Source organism: Gorilla gorilla, chromosome 21 (assembly GCF_029281585.2).
Source record: "Gorilla gorilla gorilla isolate KB3781 chromosome 21, NHGRI_mGorGor1-v2.1_pri, whole genome shotgun sequence".
Taxonomy (NCBI): Eukaryota; Metazoa; Chordata; class Mammalia; order Primates; family Hominidae; genus Gorilla; species Gorilla gorilla.
The window spans coordinates 56,438,976-56,458,650 of NC_073245.2; the positions used below are offsets into that span (position 1 = coordinate 56,438,976).

Consider the following 19,675-nt stretch of genomic DNA (forward strand, 5'->3'; position numbering starts at 1 on the left):
GCTCCGAAGTTATTGTGAGACCTCTAATATTCCAAAGGTCAAGGTGTCATAATGTTTGATATAAAGTAACCATTATATTATTGTAGTACCAGCGCAAAATAAAGAGGCAAGGAATCAGGACTTTTCACTTTACTTATTTGCGGAAGTTAAGGTATTTTAGGCAGAGCTCTCTGGGGAACACTGAAAACAGTCTCAAAAGAATTCAGCTACTTAAAAAAAAAAAAAAAATTCAGCCAGCCTGCACCTCAACTTCTTAGGACAAAAAAAAATTTAAATACATTCTCCACGTATATTTTGCTGGTTTATTTAAGTACATAAACATGAAGAAACATTATCCACACAATCCCATGCTTCACTAGTCTCTAATTCTCAGTTTAGGGTAGGATCCCCCAAATACACAATCAATTCCTATATACCTGGGGGGAGAGGTGAGCAATCACTTATTTCAATATTTTCAAAGCTTCACATCATCTAAAAGAGTACTACTGCAGGTTGTAAACAAATTCTTCCTGCTGGTAGAACTAAATTGAAGTTTGACTTACAGTGTTCCTCAATTACCTTATGATCCGTTAGTCAATGTTCCGCCCTTACCGAGTTCATAAATCATCTGAGCCAATCTCCCCAACCCGCAGACCCCCGCCAAGTCCTCTTTAGCCCTCTCTGGAAATCAGTCAGCATTTACGTACACATCACATTTAAGTATACACTGCTGAACCCTACAGGCAGAAATTCATTTCTTTCACAAATATTTACAGAATTCCTACCACGTGCATGGCACTAGAATGAATGCTAGGGATAGAAGCCCAAACTCCATTCCCGTAAGGACTAGAATCTCATTCCTGCCCTCCAAGAGCTTACAATGTAACACTGTGCTAAGAGGCTCTGAACCTACATATGTAACTTTTAATTATACCATGCTGACTTAATAGCATGGCAGGTGATCACCCTAGATGTTAATACAAACTTTACATTCCTGTTGACACACTAAAAGATATATCATCTAAAAACCAAAACAGGCCAGAATTAAAATCTGGCTACAGACTAAAACTTCAGGAATGAAGTTCTGTCTAAACCATTTTCAGACTTCCAGCATTTTTTTACTACCCACTTTTTTTCTCAGTTATTTTAGCCAAGAGCAAAGGTGAGCGTTAGGCATAACCTTAAGAGCTAGAGAAGAGCATGTTTGTAATTATAAAAGGCTCATTATGTTCCTCTGCATCCCCAGATCCCCATTCAAAGAAAGGGCTGTACAACTAACTCTGGACAACAGATATAATTGGCTTGCCCTTCTTCATTAATATTAAATTTGTGGGAGACAGTCTTGGCGTTTTCACTGCGGTGAACTCGTGAAGTTGAACAATCTCCAAAGAGATGAAACTTTAAAAAGCCTATTCGAAGTTACTTTAAGTCAAATCAAACCAGGCAATTTAACTTTGCCTCAGATTTTCCACAACCTTACAAAAATTACAAAGTTCTTCTAAGTTCCTCCATCAAAAGGCCAAATTCCTGGTTTTTTCTTTCAACGAAATGGATGCGTCACAATCTTATTTACATCTTGCCGTTTTAACCAAGACCTCCTTGAATCCCAAGTCTAGGTCTACATTTCCAGGCCCCTGAGAAGACCTAAGAACGATCAAGAAGGGATGCGCGGGTAAGCGTTGTCATCACAACATTAAAGATTTCGAAACTCCCAGACCACCAGGAAGCGTAGAGTATGGGGAAGAAAACCATGCCCAGCAACTCTAAGAGGCAAACTAGACCGGGAGGAAACAATCGGCCCCCAGGACAAAAAGCACATTCACACCTCTCTGTGCAACTCACTCATCCCTCTATACTCGCAGCGCTGCAGCCAAAGCACAAAGTTCTTTCTTTTCACCCAGAGTCTGTGCCTGTCGCGGTTAAACATGAACGGAGGAAAATTCCTAGTCAGAACCCAGAGGGGTAGGACGGGGCTTGGAGTGTGGGGACAACGCCAAGCAGGGAGCTGTCCAGGGGCACTGCCCGCCCGGGGTCTCCAGCTGTAAAGTTGCGCTCCTCGGGAGATTCCTGGGGTCGGAACGAGAGGCTGGAGTCGGAGCGAGGCACAAGGGATGCGGGAGAAGAAAGGAGTGGGGCCGAAGAGGTAGCCAACGAGAATGGGGCTCCGAGGCGAGAGGGAAAGGACTGGAAGGGGCAAAGGGCGGCCAAGGAGGGCGAAAAGGGGAAGCTGCCGCTGGGCGGGAGACGGCGGAGGAGCGAGACGGGGTGGGGACCGCGGGAGGACGGGAAGGCGGGAAGGGGAGAGAGCGTGGAGCTCGGAGCTCCAGCAGGCACAGGCCGCGGCAGATAAGGGGGCGCGGAGAGGCCCAGGCCCGGCCCAGGCAGGAGGCGTCGGGAGACGACGCGACCCAAGGCGGGCGGGCCCGGGGAAAACCGCCCGCGGCCAGACCGGCAGTGGAAGCCGAGACGCAGTGCTGCGGCCCCTCCCCGTCACGTCAGGGCACTTACCTCTTCGCAGCCGGGACGCTCCGGTGATGCGGTGCAGTCAGTCCAGAGCGTCTCTCCCAAATCTCGGCGCCCGACTGACCCGGATCCAAACCAGCCAAGGGGGCGGCCCGCGCCTCGGGAGTTGCATTGCGCCTGCGCACTCCGGCATGCACCCCGCCCCCTGCTCATGCTCCTCCCACCCCAGTGACTCGGCAGCGCGGCAGCCGACGACTGCGCAGACGCAGGGCGGCGGCCGCGCCTCTCGAACGCCCCGCACCCGCCCCCCTCAGAAGCACGTGCGCCTTACGTAATTTCCTGTTATTCTTCGGTTTGCCTCCTCCCAGTGGCGTGGATTTGCTCCCGACCCGTTTTTGGGGCGTGCCTGCTTCCTCCTGTCTGTTAGGTGAGTGAGTAGGCGTCATTCTTCACAGTAGTCCTCTGCCTCCACCGCCCCGGGATCTCCTTGCGCTTGGTCCTCTACGTGGAGTCACCTATGCAGAGGAATTCCACGGGGCGGGGGCGAGGACAGGGTGCGGGGGTCTTTATGGCAGCCAATCCCCGGCTGAGCGCTTGGCCAGAGTTTCTGTGATGCTAGAATCTGGACTGCCTGCGACCTCTCCGGGACTCGGACACCAGCCCTCGCCTCCTGGTGATCTTTTAGGTCCTGCAGAGAAGCGAAGAGGTATTGGACGTGGCCAGGGTCAATAGTGTGAAGCCGGAATTAGAATTGAATTGAAATGCCTTCGGTTTTGATACCTCTGCTGTTTGTCTTGAGGCAACTGCTTTTCCTCCTTTGGGCCTCTCAGTTTTCCATCTAGTAAGTGAGGAAGTTGAACCTTATCGGTGAATCTCGTGTTTTCAGGCGTAGACTCCTTTGAGAATCTGGTAAGAACTGTAGATCCTCTTGCCAAAGAAATGCACCTACACACCAAATTTTGCAAAAAGATTTAGGCAGTTCACCAAAGGAGATGAATTTTAGGGTTCTTTACATTTTTCTGATTCTGAATGTTGCTCAGATGGTAGGCGGGAAAAGGTGATCTGTGCAACAGCTGCCACCCGCTCCATCACCAGGACTGGTTCTGCTGATCTAGCTGTGCCTCTCCTCGCCTGCCAATCTCCAGCTCCACGTCTGCACTTCTCAAAGCTTCGTGAGAACAGATGATTTTGCGCAATAGAGTTGGATGGCGTTGATTGTGGCCCACCCCTAGAGTGAGGGTTTTTCCCTGAACCAAAACTGGCCCCATCCACCGTCATTCCCCAATACCTTAGTTGTAGTCAACTAACTAGATAGGCTGCCGAAGATGGTTTAACTGTGTCCAGCTTAACTACAGCCAGGCTTTGGAATGCCTGGCCTATGTCTGTAAATGAAATCTAACAATTTATTGTATAACGTTGTTAAACATGAAGCATGAAGTTGGCCCTGGATAAAACATTTTAAATTCTCGCCGTTCATACCAGAGGCTCAGTAACTGACGGGTTGAAAGAAAACTATTCATTGTAACCTAATGATGCTAGTTAGTAGCATTAGATTATGTTAGAGATTAGATAACTTGTTCTAGCTGCCTTTGTCCTGTCTCACAGTGCTAGTAAGTCAGGATTTAAACTGCCCTTCTCAACATCTCTTGGACAAGAAAAAGCGGGAAATATGATGTATTTTTTTCCTCAGACCTTGCCAAGTGAAATGTATCAAAACCAAACATGTCTTTTTAAGCTACCACTTCAAAATATAACTTCAGATAAAATCTCATCTATCCTTGAGAAGGCCTGGCACGGTGGCTCATGCCTATAATCCCAGCACTTTGGGAGGCCGAGGCGGGTGGATCACTTGAGGTCAGGAGTTTGAGACCAGCCTGGCCAACATGGCGAAACCCTGTCTCTACTAAAAATATGAAAAATTGGCCGGGCATGGTGGCGCATGCACCTATAATCCCAGCTACCTGGGAGGCTGAGGCAGGAGAATCTCTTGAAGCCGGGAGGCGGAGGTTGCAGTGAGCCGAGATTGCGCCACTGCACTCCAGCCTGGGCCAACAGAGCAAAACTGTCTCAAAAAAAAAAAAAAAAAATCATATATCCTTGAGGGGAAAGAATTGTCTGGATCGTGATTGAATTCCCAGGGCTTAGCACACTTCCTGGGGATTAGTAGATACTCAATACAGTTTTGGTGAATTCTCATTTTACCTGCTTTCCATCCCTAATTATATTAAATACCAAAAACTAAAAAGTTACAGTATTTCATTTTATGTAAGCACATCTCCATCATAAAGAGTTAGATGCTTTCCAAGAATGTGACTCATTACTCGGGGAGTACTTGGAAGGTGAGAACCTCTTGTGAATGCTGAAGCCTGTTAACTCACACACCTGACGTGGCCTGAAGTTTTAAGTCATTATACATAGGACTGGCTCACGGTGTGATACATCATGACTTGGAATGAGATAGAAAAGCTACAAAATGGGATGGATCTGAGTGAACAAAAAGCCAGATCGGTGTCCTATACCAGCAATTCCGAGTCTTTTTAACCATGGGAAAAAAACCTGAATTTGTGTGTGGACTTTATATTGAAGAAATCAACTTTGTATTAATGCACATGGTAATGCCATTTAATTAAAAAGCTGTGGTAGATGTAAAATTCCTCTAACAGTGCTTCTTTCTTGCTACAAGTGTCTTGTACATGCTTTAGTAAGAGAGACTTAATTCCATGAATTTATACTGCAAGAACAATTTATATAGGAAGATAATAGTTTCTCTTAAAAAATAACTTTGGAGCCAAGTCCAAAGTAATAAAGAAAATTATTTGCCTAACCATGTGGCTGCCATCCTACCAGTTGGTAATCTGGAAAATATTCTGTTCTTATGTTTTAAGACTCAAATTAATTTATTTCTTACCTCGATATACTTTTTTAAAAGACTTAGGGTAGGCCAGGCGTGGTGGCTCACGCCTGTAATCCCAACACTTTGGGAGGCTGAGGCAGGTGGATCACCTGAAGTCAAGAGTTCGAGACCAGCCTGGCTAACATGGTGAAACCCCATCTCTACTAAAAAATAAATAAATAAATATACAAAAATTAGCTGGGAGTGGTGGGCACACGCCTGTAATCCTAGCTACTTGGAGGCTGAGGCATGAGAAGCCCTTGAACCCAGGAGGTGGAGGTTGCAGTGAGCTGAGATCATGCCACGGCACTCCAGCCTGGGCTACAGAGCAAGACCTTGTCTCAAAAAAAAAAAAAAATTAAAATTAAAATGACTTTGGGATAGAAGATAGTGATAATGACTATTTGTCTTGATTTACAAGATGTTAGCTCATGTAATCTTCATAACCAATTTGTGAAATGTACTTCTATGATGTCTGTTTTACAGCTGAGGAAACTAGGCTCAGAATAGTTAGATAACATGTCCAAGGTTACATAGCTTGTAAGTGGTAGAACGGGGATTCCAATCTAGGCAGTCTGACTATAGCACCCTGCTGATCGCTGAGTTACACTGCTTTTCTTAGCCTCCCCACCTTCACCTCCTATATGTACCCAGCTAGACCAGGGATACCTGCTTTCACCTGGAAAATACCACTGGGTTTGAGGAAATTGGCTGCCCAGGGCGTAGGACTGTTCCAGCCACTCTTTCTTTGCATATATTTGAACCTAGCAGGCATATTTCCCTCTCAGGTCTTTTGTATGTATTTCCCCTCCTGGAGCATTGTTTACCCACAGTTCATCTTGTCATTCAAAGTCTCTGCTCATATCAGCTCCCCAGGGGGGTCTTCCTTGGCTTCCCCAGCACCCCCTTCACTGTGTATCCCTTTACCCTGCTTTATCATAGCACTTGTCACTACCTGACAATGTATAGTTATTTTTTGGTCCTCTCATTAGAATAGAAGCTACCCGAGGACAGGGACTTTGTGTCTTTTTTTTAGTCACTATTTTTTTTAATCAAAGATGCACATTTTCCCACAATTTATTAATAGCGGTTAGAAAATCTGAATGTGTCTTATAATCGCCAGTGTGTCCTGGTTTAATTGGTAGTATTTTTTTCTTTCTTGTTCCTACAGTAAGTGGTGAGTCTTTAAAATGATGGTGTCTGAGAATTGATGAAAATACAGTGTATCCCCAAGGCCTGAACTCTATGTGGCACATAGTTGGCTCTCAATAATTACTTATTAAAGGAAGTCATTGAGTGTTGTGTGCCAGAAACTATTGAAACCTTTTTTTTTTTTTTTTTTTTTGAGGTCTCGCTCTGTCACCCAGGCTGGAGTGAAATGGCACAATCTTGGCTCACTGTAACCTCCGCCCCCAGGTTCGACTGATTCTCGTGCCTCAGCCTCCTCAGTAGCTGGGATTACAGGCGAGCACCACCATGCTCTGCTAATTTTTGTATTTTTAGTAGCAATTTATATCATTCTAGCAGACTCTTAGAAGGTAGATGGGGAGGGTGGGGAATGTAAGACAGACCAGTTAGAAGACACTCGAAATAATCTGAGGGAAGACCAGAATGGGAACCATGGCTGAAGGATGGTGAGACCAGCAGGGCTCGGCGGCCTGCTGAGCAGATGTCTGGCCTGAGCCGCGCCAGTAGGTGGCCCCCTTCACTAAAGAAGGGAATCCAAGAAGACTAGGTTTGGGGAGTGTGGGACGGTTTGGTTTTGAACATAAAAGTTTCAAGTGCAGATGAAAGGAGGAATCAGGTCCCAAAGGCTGCAGCAAGGGACTTATCCTGAGGTTTCTCCTTCTGAGAACTGTAGGAGCTATGGAAAGAAATGACCAAATTTATTTTAGAAAGATGACTGGTTTCAGCGTGAGCCGGCATGGTGATCCAGGCCTGAGATGATGGCGATCGAAGGGGCAGGTGGCCCTAAGTATGGAGAACAAGTGAGCCGATTGGAAAGTTGTGTAGATCAGGCCTTGGGGAGAGATTGACTACGAACAGGATGGGCAGTGAGAGAAAGCTGACAATGATACTTTGCTTTCCAGTTTGAGCAACTGAATGGATATTGGTGCCCGTCTCAATTAAACTCTGTTGAACCCAGCTGACAGTGGGCAGAGGAAGAACATTTAAATGGAGAATCATAGTAACAGCTAATACTTTCTTTTATTTCTTTCCTTTTCTTTTTCTTTTCTTTTTTTTTTTTTTTTTTTTTTTTTTTTTTGAGACAGAGTCTTGCTCTGTTGCCCAGGCTGGGGTGCAGTGGTGCAATCTTGGCTCACTGCAACCTCTGCTTCCCTAATTCGAGTGATTCTCCTGCCTTAGTCACCCACGTGTGCCACCATGCCTGGCTAATTTTTTTTTTTTTTTTTTTTTTGTGGAGACTGCATTTTGCCATGTTGGCCAGGCTGCTCTCGGACTCCTGGCCTCAAGTGATCTGCCTGCCTCAGCCTCCCAAAGTGCTGGGACTGCAGGCATGAGCTACCGTGCCCAGCCTATGAGGGCTAATACTTTCATAGCTCTTCCTATGCATCAGAAGACTCATTTTAGTTCTCACCACAATTCTATGAGATTACCATTATCACACTCATCTTCCAGATGAGGAAACTGAAGCAAAGAGAAGTTAAGTAACTCGCCAAGGTCACACAGCTAACAAGTGGCGGAGCTAGAATTTGAACCTAGGCAGCTTGGTAGAGTCTGTGCTCTCACTGCCTCTCTGTGCTGATATATCTCTAAATTAGTTCAGTTTGGACAGAGTGAACCTGAGAGATCCGTGGGGCAGCCGCGTGGAGGTGTCTAGCAGGCATGAAGATATATGGTTCTGAAGCTCACATGGGAGGTGGGGACTGAAAATAAAAACTGTGGAGTCTGCATACAGGTGGCCATTGAAGCCACAGGAAAGGTCAGGATCCTTAAGGAGAGGGTGGGAAATAATCGGAGGAAAGAAACAAGGGAGCCCTGGAAGGCAAACACAAGCATTCCAGTTGTGGAAAGGACATAGTCCTTTCTGCAAACGAATACACTGCACCTGGCTTATAGATCTTCAGTCAACAGATAGTCCATCCCAACAGATAGTCCATCCCCCAGAATTTGTTTGGCTCTGGGTACCCTGACAAAATGGAGTTCCTGGACCCACAGCCCTAAGGACCTGCCTCAATGGTGGTGATCGTCCCCACTTTCTTCTCCCATGAGAGTCCACTGGGGGCCTGTTGGCTTCTCTGGGCATCTGGTTTTTTGCCCCTCCCCACAACTGAAGAGCCTCCAGCTCCTCTGTCTACCACCCGTCCACTTCGTCAGCTCAGGTCCCCTCCCTGTCTCTACGACCACAGTAACATTTCACCTGGAGCTTCTTCAGGTCCCTCCTGAACTTATTTTCAGCACTTTACCCATACATTTCTTGTATCTCCTGCTAGATGCTAAATTTCTGGAGGGCAAGAAGAACCTATTATGTTGACTTTCCCTCCCTCAAGCCCTGCTCCCCTGTGTGGGTTAAATGGCCCGACCCCGTTGTCCCATGGCACTTCGCATGCAGTCCACCAGAATAGGAGCTGTACCTACCACAGGAGCCAGTGAGTCCATCAGTCAGTCAGTCATCTCAGCAAATAATTCCAGTTGTCTACTGGCTTTCTGGAAACATTACTGAGGACTGTTGATGCCTTTGACAGTTGATTCAAGCAGCAGGACCTTTCACAACAGCCTCGTTTTTGTGGGTGGGGAATAGGCAAGGGTTGGGAAGCGGGAATTCGCCGCTCTTTCTTGTCATTCTCTTCATGGCCCCCAAGCTACTGTGGTCTATTGTTTTGCTAGTTGCTTTCGCGAAATGTTAACAGGATGGAGAGTGAAGGAGGACTCTGATGCCTCAGCCATGCGCCTGTGTGCCGATTCCCATTAAGCCTGCACCAATTTGATTTCCAAGACTCCAGTCAATCCTCAGAGCTCCAGGAGGGGAGGGGCAGCTTTTCCTGGTAGCTGCTGATCACCAGCAGAGGGAGCCCTAGGACTGCAGGGCCTCTTTCCTTACCGATGGTGAAGCCCTTCACTGTGGCTTCAAAACTGAGGAAGACCCGGGATTTGTGGATCACTTGCCTTTAGAATAGAATCAAGAAATAAAGCTGCAGAAGAAAGAATCTCCATGTGGTAAGGATTGGAAGGTAGTGTTGAGAGGGGCTTTTGGGGTGCTGGTAATATTGTTCCTTGATCCAATGTTGGTTATAGGAGTGTGTGCTATAATGTGGTATATGTACATTTTTCTGTGTGTATAACTAAACTTCAGTTAAAAGTTTTTAAAACTTAAACATCTCTATGTTTACCACAAAATAGGTATCAGGTTAGGGTGAGCTGTTTTTTTCCCTACAATTCTTAACCTTATCTGAGTCACAAGACAGCCCTCCCTCCCTTCCTCCAAGAAAGCCACAGACCACTGGTTAAGGACTTCTGCTGCAGCAGCCGAATAGAGAAAGTGAGCAAAGGACATGAGCAGACGGTTCACAGCAAAAGAAATACAAATAGCACTTAAACTTATGAAAAGATGCTCAGTCTCAATCTTCAAAGAGAAGTGCTTATAAAAAGTATGCGGAGATACCATTTTTAACCTGTCAGATTGGCAGAAATCCCAAAGCTTGATTGACAGCATGCCCTGTGGATGGGGCTGGAGGTGGGGGAGTTGGGAGAATAAATAGCAGGACTTTTAATACATTACCAGTGGGATTGTGAAATTGACAGCCCTGTTGATTTGGGCAATATCTACCAAAATTACAAGTCTGAGAATCTACCCTGTAGATGACATTTGTACATATATGTAATAATTTATGTAAAAGGTGATCCATTGCAACATTGGCTGCAATAGCAAAAGATCGGAAACAACCGAAGTGTATGTACAGGACTGGTGCATCCACAAAGCAAAATACGATATAACTGGGAAAAAGTTTGAGGAAGCTCTGTGTGTGCTGAGGAAAGATCTCTAAGATATAGATGAAAAAAAGCACGACGTACAGCTAAGAATATATGTTTGTATTGCTTCTGTCTTCATAAAGAAAAACTGATAAGCTAGACAAGAAACTAAGAGAAGTGTTTCAGGAAGTGGTTGGGGGCCAGGCTTCTGAGTGTATACCTTGTGTTCTGATTTTTGAATCATGTCAGTGTATAACCTGTGCAAAACAAAACAAAGTTTAGAGTTCCTGCTCTAAAGCTGCTGAGCTAAGCCTTTAGGAATTCATAAATTATTGTATCTGCCCAATTGTAGAATAGCTGCGTTTGGTTTTTCAGTTTGAACTAAGCTGTGTCTTGGTGAGAGTCTTCAGCTTACTCCACATTTGAACACAGTTCAGGAAAGTGTATTGCAGTTTCCTGGCTCAGCCTAACTCTCAAGAATTCTTTCTTTACCCTCCATATGCTCAAAACCAATCTTGCCCCTCAAGTGTTGACACTCAGTGAGCTATCATTTTTCAAAGTATTTCATTTTCAGCTTATGTATTCATGAGCATCTAACTCTGCCTGAGGGGAAGAAGAAAAGTTTTCAACAGAAAAGTACATCTGTGTTTTCAGAAACCAATAGATATGAAATCTTGCTCTCCGTCCCTTATCTTTGCCTGTCTCTATAGCCATCCTTTCTCCTTTCCCTCCTCCTAGCTAAAACCAATCCCAGCTCTCCTCCCTTCTCAGGAAACTCACTTTCTTTTGTATATGCAAACACACATCATGTCTTCTGTCATAGTAAAACTGAAAACAAAAAAAGCAAACCCCAAACCCACAAAGCCCCCTTCTACCCAGGTTCCCCATAGAGCTCCTGTCCTTTTCTCCCTGTTGGAGCCTTAGCCAGTGGCTCTACTTCTTCCCCTCTCCACCCACCCCCCTTCTCTCTCTCTCTGGGTCGGTCTCTCTCTGTCTCTCTCTCTCAGTGGCTGTACTTCTTCCCCTCTCCACCCACCCCCCTTCTCTCTCTCTGTGTGTGTGTGTCTCTGTCTCACCACCCTTTCTTCAATCTACTGCAACCAGACTTCTATCCCACTAAAATGTTCCTTGCCAAGGTCACGGATAACCTCCTTGTTGCTGAATCCAGTGGCCCTAGTCTCATTCTCATGTTGCTTGACTTTTAAGCCCTGCCTGACACTGAACACAGCCGCCTCCTCCACTCGCTCTCCTTTCAGCCCCTGTGGCCACTGCTCACAGGGGCACCCTCTCAGCCTCACCTTTTCTATCTCGTCTGCAGGTTCCTCTTTTCTCGCTGGTCTGCTGATCCTCAGGGGCCATGCCTTGGCTCTCTTCTCATCTCACATTCACTTCCAGGATGATGCCGGGTTGAATATGGAAAACAAATCTGACTTGCTCAAGTGAAAAAGGAATCCACTAGAAGAGTGTCAGAAAGCTCGCTCAACAAAAGGAAAAGCTAAACAGCTAGGCCTTATCAGCCTGGGAGCCAGACCGAGCCTTTCCCAGGTGCCAGGAATCTCTGAGCATTGCCTCCAGGTGATTCAGTTCCACACATCTTTGTTCCTGATACATCTCTCCGTACAAGATTCAAATTCCCAGGAGAGAAACTGATTGGCTTTCATGGCAGGGTCATATTTGACCCACTCCTACTCACAGGGGCAAAAACTGTAACTTCCTCTGTATTTTTTCTTTTTCTTTTCTTTTTTTTTTTTTTTTTTGAGATGGCGTCTCGCTCTGTCGCCCAGGCTGGAGTGCAGTGGCACGATCTCGGCTGACTGTAACTTCCACCTCCCAGGTTCAAGCTATCCTCCTGCCTCAGCCCCCCGAGTAACCGGGACTGCAGGCATGCGCCACCATTCCTGGCTAATTTTTGCATTTTTAGCAGAGACGGGTGTTTTACTACATTGGCCAGGCTGGTCTCGAACTCCTGACCTCAAGTGATCTGCCCGCCTGGACCTCCCAAAGTGCTAGGATTACAGGCACGAGCCACCACACCCAGCCCTGTATTTTCATCTAATCTCATTTTCATCTCAAACTTCCATTCTCCCAACTTGAGGGGATATTTCCTTCTCTTCTGGTTTACAGCGCTCTGTTTTGCACAGATATTCAATGTTCAGGATCCTCCTCTCTCCTGTGTGCTCCCATCCTCCCGGGGTGGCATCTGGGTATAAGGGGGCAGTGGGTGAGCTTTATGGCTCAGATGCCATTCCCTGCCCGTTGCTGGTCTTCACTCCCACGTGGTCGCTCGGAATTTGTCCCCGGGCATTACAGATTATGGTGGAACCTACCAAAATGGGGTGAACCTGATTTAGTTCCTGAGCAGTATACGGACGTGCTTAGAAAATTGCCTGTCTGTAGCCATGAGGTCCTCATGTGCCACAACCCTCGCAGCTTGTCACCTGGCCTCTCTTTGTCCCTCAGTCCACTTAGCACATCACTGGGACATGTGGACACATCTGGATTACCACCTACATGGCACCCACAGGTCAAGGGGACAACGGGCTGCTGTTACTACAGCTTCGGTGCCAGCTTAGTGCTGTCGTGTGGTCAGTGGGGGGCATCTCTCCCTGGGCTGTGCTTGGGAAAGTGGGATCCTACTGTCCCCCAAACCTGTCCAGATGCTTCTTAGTCCTACATAGGAGTTTTCCTTTGAGGAGGGTAGACACTTGCACCTGAACTCTTGTCCTGCTTTTTTTCTCCTTGGCAGCACCAGAAGGCTTTTGCCCCACTTGCTGTACAGGAACTTGTCTGAACCTTATACTGTGTCATCTCCACACAATGGCCTATAGAAAATCTCTATCCTCTCATCCCCAAGTTGTCATCTTGCTCTGTAAAGGGAAGATTTTGGAAGTTAGGAAAACTGTTTCTGCCTCAACGAAGTCACATTTTAACACTAATGTCCACAGACTCAAGAAATCTAATTTAAAACAGAGCCAGGCAATGGCTCCCATTGATTCAATGGCTGGAGGGAGCTGCAGGCTAACTAGGAATTAGGAATTAGCCACAACAGAAGTGCATTTGGTTTCATCTCAAGAAATATCCTCCTTTACACCTGTCTTGGCAGATGTGCCCACTGCTTGGGTGGCAGGACACTTTGATTGTCTCACCAAGACTGTGTGGAAAGGGGTGGGGTACTTCTCCAAAGGGAAAAGTGGGCTGCTGTCACCCATAAAAGGGGTAGAGGGAAAGGGCAGGCAGAAACAGTAAATGTCTTCCATAGCTTCAGGTCACATCTGCCTGCTGCTGATACCACATTCATATCTGCAGCCCATGTGTCTCCTCGATGCCACACCTCTGTGTCCACAGTCTTCCTATTCAGTTGCCTATGTGGATGTCCCTCTGACACCTGGTGAAACATGATGTGTTTCTAATTGAGCAGGTTATCTTTCCCCCTAAGCCTGGTCTTCTGGCCTTTCCCCAGTCCCTTCCAGTTTAATTGACTCAAATCGAATGTGATTTATCTCCTCCCATCCGTCTGGCTCCTGGGTTATTTAATACCCCCCCCAAACTTTGGAAATATTTTAATGTGTTAATATATTATTTTTTAATAAAAAATAATTCTAACAAAAGAAAAATACACCTTTATAGAAAATTTAGAAAATATAAAGACTCAGGCACCTTATCATTTTTATCTCCTGGTTAGCCCTGGGAGGCAGGTACTATTATTTATCCCCATTTTACAGATGAGGAAACTGAGGCTTAGAGAGGAAAATGGCTTGCTGCTTTCACACAGCTCAGAAGGATCTATGCCGGATTTGAGCCCAGGTCTTTCTGGTTGCAAGCTGGAGTCGGTCTTGTCTTTGGGATACTCAGTTGAGGGGCTTGGCCTTTGCCTCAGAAGCACTCGACTTGGCCGCTGTCCTTGAGGATGTCGCCTGGCAGCATTTGGTAAAGGTGTTGCGGAGCGCCTAGGAGCCACACTGCCTCTGAGAAGCCCTGCCTCAGACGCCCACCCCTCTGCGTGGCCTTGGGCACACTGCCCAAGCCCCTGTGCCCAGTTTACTCCTCTGAAAAATGGGGATGATGATAGTAATCATAGGACTTCCCTTAGAGGGCTAGGAGAGGATGAAATGACTAATGTGGTAGAACACTGCTCGGCTCATAGCATCTGATATGGCTTAGATATTTGTCCCCTCCAAATCTCAGGTCAAACTGTGACCCCCAGTGTTGCAGGTGGGGCCTGATGGGAGGTGTTTGGGTCATGGGGGTGGATCCCTCAGGAATGGCGTGGTGCCCTCCCATGGTAATGAGTTCACCCCAGGCCCATTTGTTAGAAAGAGCCTGGTACCTCCTGCCTCCTCCCTCTTGCTTCCCTCTCTGGCCGTGTTATCTGTGCAGGCCGGCTCCGCTTCACCTCCTGCCATGAGTGGAAGCAGCCTGAGACACTCACTAGAAGCCAGGCAGATGCTGGTGCCATGCAGAACTGTGACCCAAGCAAACTTCTTTTCTGTGTACATTACCCAGTCTCAGCTATTCCTTTATAGCATCGCAAAACAGACTAATATAGCATCCAACAACATTAGCCACTGCTACTATTATCATTAGTATTTTAAGTGTGTGCATTTTAATTGCTGGTACACTGTGTGAACTGGCTTGGATGTTTGTCCCCTCCAAATCTCATGTGGAACTGTAATCTCCAGTGTTGGAGGTGGGGCCTGGTGGGAGGTGTTTGGATCACGGGGGCATATTCCTCATGCTTGGCTTAGCGCCATCCTGTGGTGATGAGTGAGCTAATGGGAGATCTGGTTGTTTAAAGGTGTGCGGCACCTCCCCTGTCTCTTGTTCCTGCTCTTGCCATGTGACACACAGGCTCCCCTTTGCCTTCCACCATGACTGTAAATTCCCTATGGTCTCACCAGAAGCAGATGCCAGCACCCCACTTACTATACAGCTTGCAGAACCAAGAACAAATTAAACTTGTTTTCTTTATAAAGACAGACTCAGGCATTTATTTACATCAGTGCACAAACAGCCTCATACACTGGGCATACGTGTTATATCCTGCTTTCCTTCAATTTACTATTAGCATTTTTATGTCACAAAATATTCCTCAAAACATTATTTTAATGACTGTATAATAGTCCATCATTTAAATGTATTCATAACTTATTCTGTAGTTAACCATTCACCTGTTTCTGGACAATTAGGGGTGTGTGTGGGTGTTTGTTGTAATAAAAAACTCTAAACCAAAAATCCTTGTCTGATTATTTTCTTAGAATTTTACACCTGGAACTCCTGGGTGGGAAGGTATAAACACTTTAAAGTCTCCGGCAACACACTAATAAATTGCTTCAAAGGAAAGTTCTCAACCGTTACTCTCAGCAGTGTGTGTATTAGGGCCATCCTCACCACACCCTTTCAGGCAGCGAGGTGAGCTTTTTCAAAGTCCACCTTTGTTGCTATTTCTTTACAAGGCAGGTTTTACTACATGTCCTTGGGTTAGTGGGGGTCGGTCCCATGCTCAAGGTGCTTCTACCTATGCTGCCTGTTACAATGTTCTTAAATTAGCTAACAGTCCCATAAACCCTGAGTGGACATATTCACCCTGTTTCCTGCCTGGTCTAAACAGACCTGCGGGTGGAAATATAATTTTCAGTGCTGGAAATTTTTTTTTTTTTTTTGAGACGGAGTCTTGCTGTGTCACCCAAACTGGAGTGCAGTGGCACCATCTCGGCTCACTGCAATCTCCGCCTCCAGGGTTCAAGCGAGTCTCCTGCCTCAGCGCCCCGAGTAGCTGGAATTACAAGCTCACACCACCACGTCCAGCTAATCTTTTTTGTATTTTTTGTAGAGACAGGGTTTCACCATATTGGCCAGGCTGGTATCAAACTCCTGACCTCAAGTGATCCACCCGCCGTCGCCTCCGAAAGTGTTGGGATTACAGGTGTGAGCCACCTTGCCTAGCCAATTCACTGGTTTTTCTGTTTCTCTGTTGCCCCTGCTTTAAGATGTTTAGCATGTGGCCTCCCTCCCTGGTGACAGCACAGTCCCAAAGCCCAGTAATAGATTTTAAAGAAATCTATTAAAGGTACGAGCTTAGCTGGACTGACCCATTATCTGAAATCTGTGTGTGGCCTTCCCAACTTACATTGCCAATACTTGTGCCTGTTTCAACTTCAGATTCCCGTTCAGTGTACTCTCCCTTTAAGTTACCCTACTGCTGGTATCCTAACCTCCCAGAAAGAGAGCTAGAGTTTTATTTTGTTAAAGTAAAATCAGTATTCCCCAGTGCTCTGTATTGTACAAAATGCATTCACACATGACTGCCTTGATCCTCAGAATGATTCTGGGAGTTACTATGTTTATCTCCATTTTGCAGATGAGGCCCAGAGAGGCGAAGCCACTTGAGCTCGTGAGTGACAGTCAGATCTCAAGCCCTGCTCTTTCTAAAGCGTGCTGCCTTCAGAAAAGAAGAGCCAGAAGGATGGAAATTACTTTAGAAAGATGAATACCAGCTTTGAAGGAATAAAAGCTGATGAGGAATTGAAGGAGTTGAGGCACAAGCTTGAACAGGGTTGCATATTTGGCCCTTGATTGTAAATGCCCATTGCTGCACCTGTTCCTGTTACTTGGGGAGTTGCAGCAGAAGGAACAGTGGCCTGGGACTCCAGAGAACTGGGTTCCCTTTCATCCCTCCAGGGCCACCACTTCTTGTGGGCCCTTGGGCAAGTCACTGTACTTTCTGAGTCTCCGTTTCCCCATTTGCAGAATGGAAATAACTACCCCGGTCTACCAACTTAGAAGAATTGCTTTGAGGATCTGATAAGGTGGTGTGGATGATGCTGCCTTGGGGGCTTTACAGTCTGGAGCTCAAGGGACCCCTTAAGTTGGGCTTACTTAGTAACTCCAGGGGTGGGCAGAACAGGACTCCAATGAGGGTTTTTTTATTTTTCCCTTTTTTTTCTTTTCCTATCTCTTAACTTTTATCTTTACTATTTTACAATGCCCTTGTAAGATGAAACAAGTGATGCTGAAATTTTTTTTTCTTTTTTAACCTTTATTTTAGAATTGGGGTACATGTGCAGGTTTGTTACATAGGTATAGTGTGGGCTGCTGAGGTTTGGAGTACGAATGAATTAGTCACCCCAGTGGTGAGCATAGTGCCCGATAAGTAGTTTTTTCAACCCTTACTCCCATCCCTCTCCATTCTTGTGTTCCCCAGTGTCTGCTGTTCCTGTTTTTATGACCATGTGTACTCAATGTTTAGCTCCCACTTAGAAGTAAGAACATGCCCAGCACTTTGGGAGGCCGAGGTGGGTGGATCATGAGGTCAAGAGATCGAGACCATCTTGGCTAACACAGTGAAACCCCGTCTCTACTAAAAACATAAAAAATTGGCCGGGTGTGGTGGTGGGCACCTGTAGTCCTAGCTACTCGGGAGGCTGAGACAGGAGAATCGCCTGAACCGGGGAGGTGGAGGTTGCAGTGAGCTGAGATTGTACCACTGCACTCCAGCCTGGGTGACAGAGTGAGACTCCATCTCAAAAAAATAAAAATAAAAAAATAAAAAGAATGTGGTGTATGATTTTGTTTTCTGTTTCTATGTTAATCCACTTAGGATAATGGCCTCCAGCTACATCCACGTTGTTACAAAAGACACGATTTCATTCTTTTATATGGCTGCCTAATATTCCACGGTGTATATGTGCCATATTTTCTTTATCAGATCCACTGTTGATCCACACCTGGGCTGATTCCATGTCTGTGCTATTGTGAATAGCACTGCAGTGAACATGTGGGTGCGTGTGTCTTTGTGGTAGAACGATTTCTTTTCCTTTGAGTATAATATATCCATTAATGGGATGGGGCTGAAATACTTAAAGTAGAAACGAAAATTGTCATGTGCTCCCCCATGCCCCTCCATTCTACTCTGCAGAGAGACAGCTGCCTGCTGTTTGTGGTTTAGTACACCTCCTTCCAGGCTTTAAATAAACTAAACCCATGCATATTTCTCTGTGTATACTTTTTCAGTACATGTACACGTGCACTTGTTCGTACAGTTTGTTCTTTAAATTTTATAAAAATGTCCTCTATACTGCATCTTGATTTATCCTCCTCATGATTTGAAGACCTTGCTACATCAGAGCTACTTGTCTATTCTAGAAAGAAAGACATGGCCAGGCGTGGTGGCTCACGCCTGTAATCCCAGCACTTTGGGAGGCCGAGGCGGGTGGATCACCTGAGGTCAGGAGTTCGAGACCAGCCTGGCCAACATGGTGAAATCCCGTCTCTACTAAAAATACAAAAATTAGCCGGGCATGGTGGCACACGCCTGTAATCCCAGCTACTCAGGAGGCTGAGGCAGGAGAATCACTTGAATCCAGGAGGCAGAGGTTGCAGTGAGCCAAGATCTCACCATTGCATTCCAGCCTGGGCAACGAGTGAAATTCCGTCTTAGAAAAAAAAAAAAGACAGACATAGAAACTCTTTTCAATGTCTCCTTTCAATGTCTGGGCATTTTACAGGTATGTATATTTAATGTATTATTTAATTTGGGTTATTACCAATTTTTATTATTTTATTTATTTATTTATTTATTTAGAGACAGAGTCTCACTGTCACTCAGGCTGGAGTGCAGTGGTGCGATCTTAACTCACTGCAACTTCCACCTCCTGGGTTCAAGTGATTCTCCTGCCTCAGCCTCCCGAGTAGCTGGGATTACAGGCATGCGCCACCATACCTGGCTAATTTTTGTATTTTTAGTAGAGATGGGTTTTCAACATGTTGGCCAGGCTGGTCTCAAACCCCTGACTTCAGGTGATCCACCTGTTTCAGCCTCCCAAAGTGCTGATTACAGGTGTGAGCCACCACACCTGGCCTGGTTATTACCAATGTTTAAAATATTACCAATGGTGCTGCATTAAAATGCTTGTCAAACAAGTTTGTACTCTTGTAAATGTATTTTGAAGTGAAGTTGCTGGTAACACAGATTGTAATATTTGATGAACAGGCAGAATTCCTGGATTCCACTCCCACCAGTGGTGTTTGGGGCACCCATTGGCCTATGGTGGTTCTCAGCCAGAGATGCTTCTTCCTCTGAGGTTCTGCCCCTGAGGGGACATTTGGCAATGCCTGGAGATATTTTTGGCTGTCACAACTTGGGGGATGGTGACGGAGATGCTACTGATATCTAGTGGACAGAAGCCAGGGATGCTGCTTGACACCTTACAATAAACAGGAGAGTCCCCCACAACAAAGAATTATGTTAATAGTTCCAAGGATGAGAAACCCTGGCCTCCACCAAGATTGCCAGTGGGGGACAGTGTCATTCTTTTCAATCTTGCCAATCTGGTAGTTTGCAAAATGATAATTTATTCTATACCTCTTCAGGATAATAGAGATATCTTTATTTATTCCTTTATATATTAC

At 45.9% G+C, this 19,675-nt stretch overlaps 1 protein-coding gene and 1 long non-coding RNA gene across 11 annotated transcripts in view; one reads left to right on the forward strand and one right to left on the reverse strand.

Moving 5' to 3' along the window:
- Positions 1 to 9,302, reverse strand: part of OSER1 (oxidative stress responsive serine rich 1) — a 20,985-nt gene extending 11,683 nt beyond the window's left edge. For 2 of the 10 annotated variants that reach the window (XM_019017449.4, XM_055373019.2), the window contains exons 1-2: positions 3,223 to 5,083; positions 2,774 to 3,130 (exon numbers count right to left, since the gene is read on the reverse strand). In XM_019017449.4, the coding sequence (XP_018872994.4) occupies positions 2,774 to 2,888 (115 nt within the window). In that variant the 5' untranslated portion in view covers positions 2,889 to 3,130; positions 3,223 to 5,083. Of the gene's footprint in view, positions 1 to 1,454; positions 1,771 to 1,804; positions 2,451 to 2,487; positions 2,646 to 2,773; positions 5,084 to 8,935 lie in introns of those variants that run through there. The other 8 variants (XM_055373021.2, XM_055373018.2, XM_063702327.1 and 5 more) reach the window with 8 other exon arrangements.
- On the forward strand, positions 2,774 to 17,831 carry LOC129529133 (uncharacterized). Its single transcript, XR_008674553.2, has 2 exons — positions 2,774 to 2,869; positions 16,626 to 17,831. It is a non-coding gene; the product is annotated as an uncharacterized lncRNA (long non-coding RNA).
- The last annotated feature ends 1,844 nt before the right edge of the window (positions 17,832 to 19,675 follow it).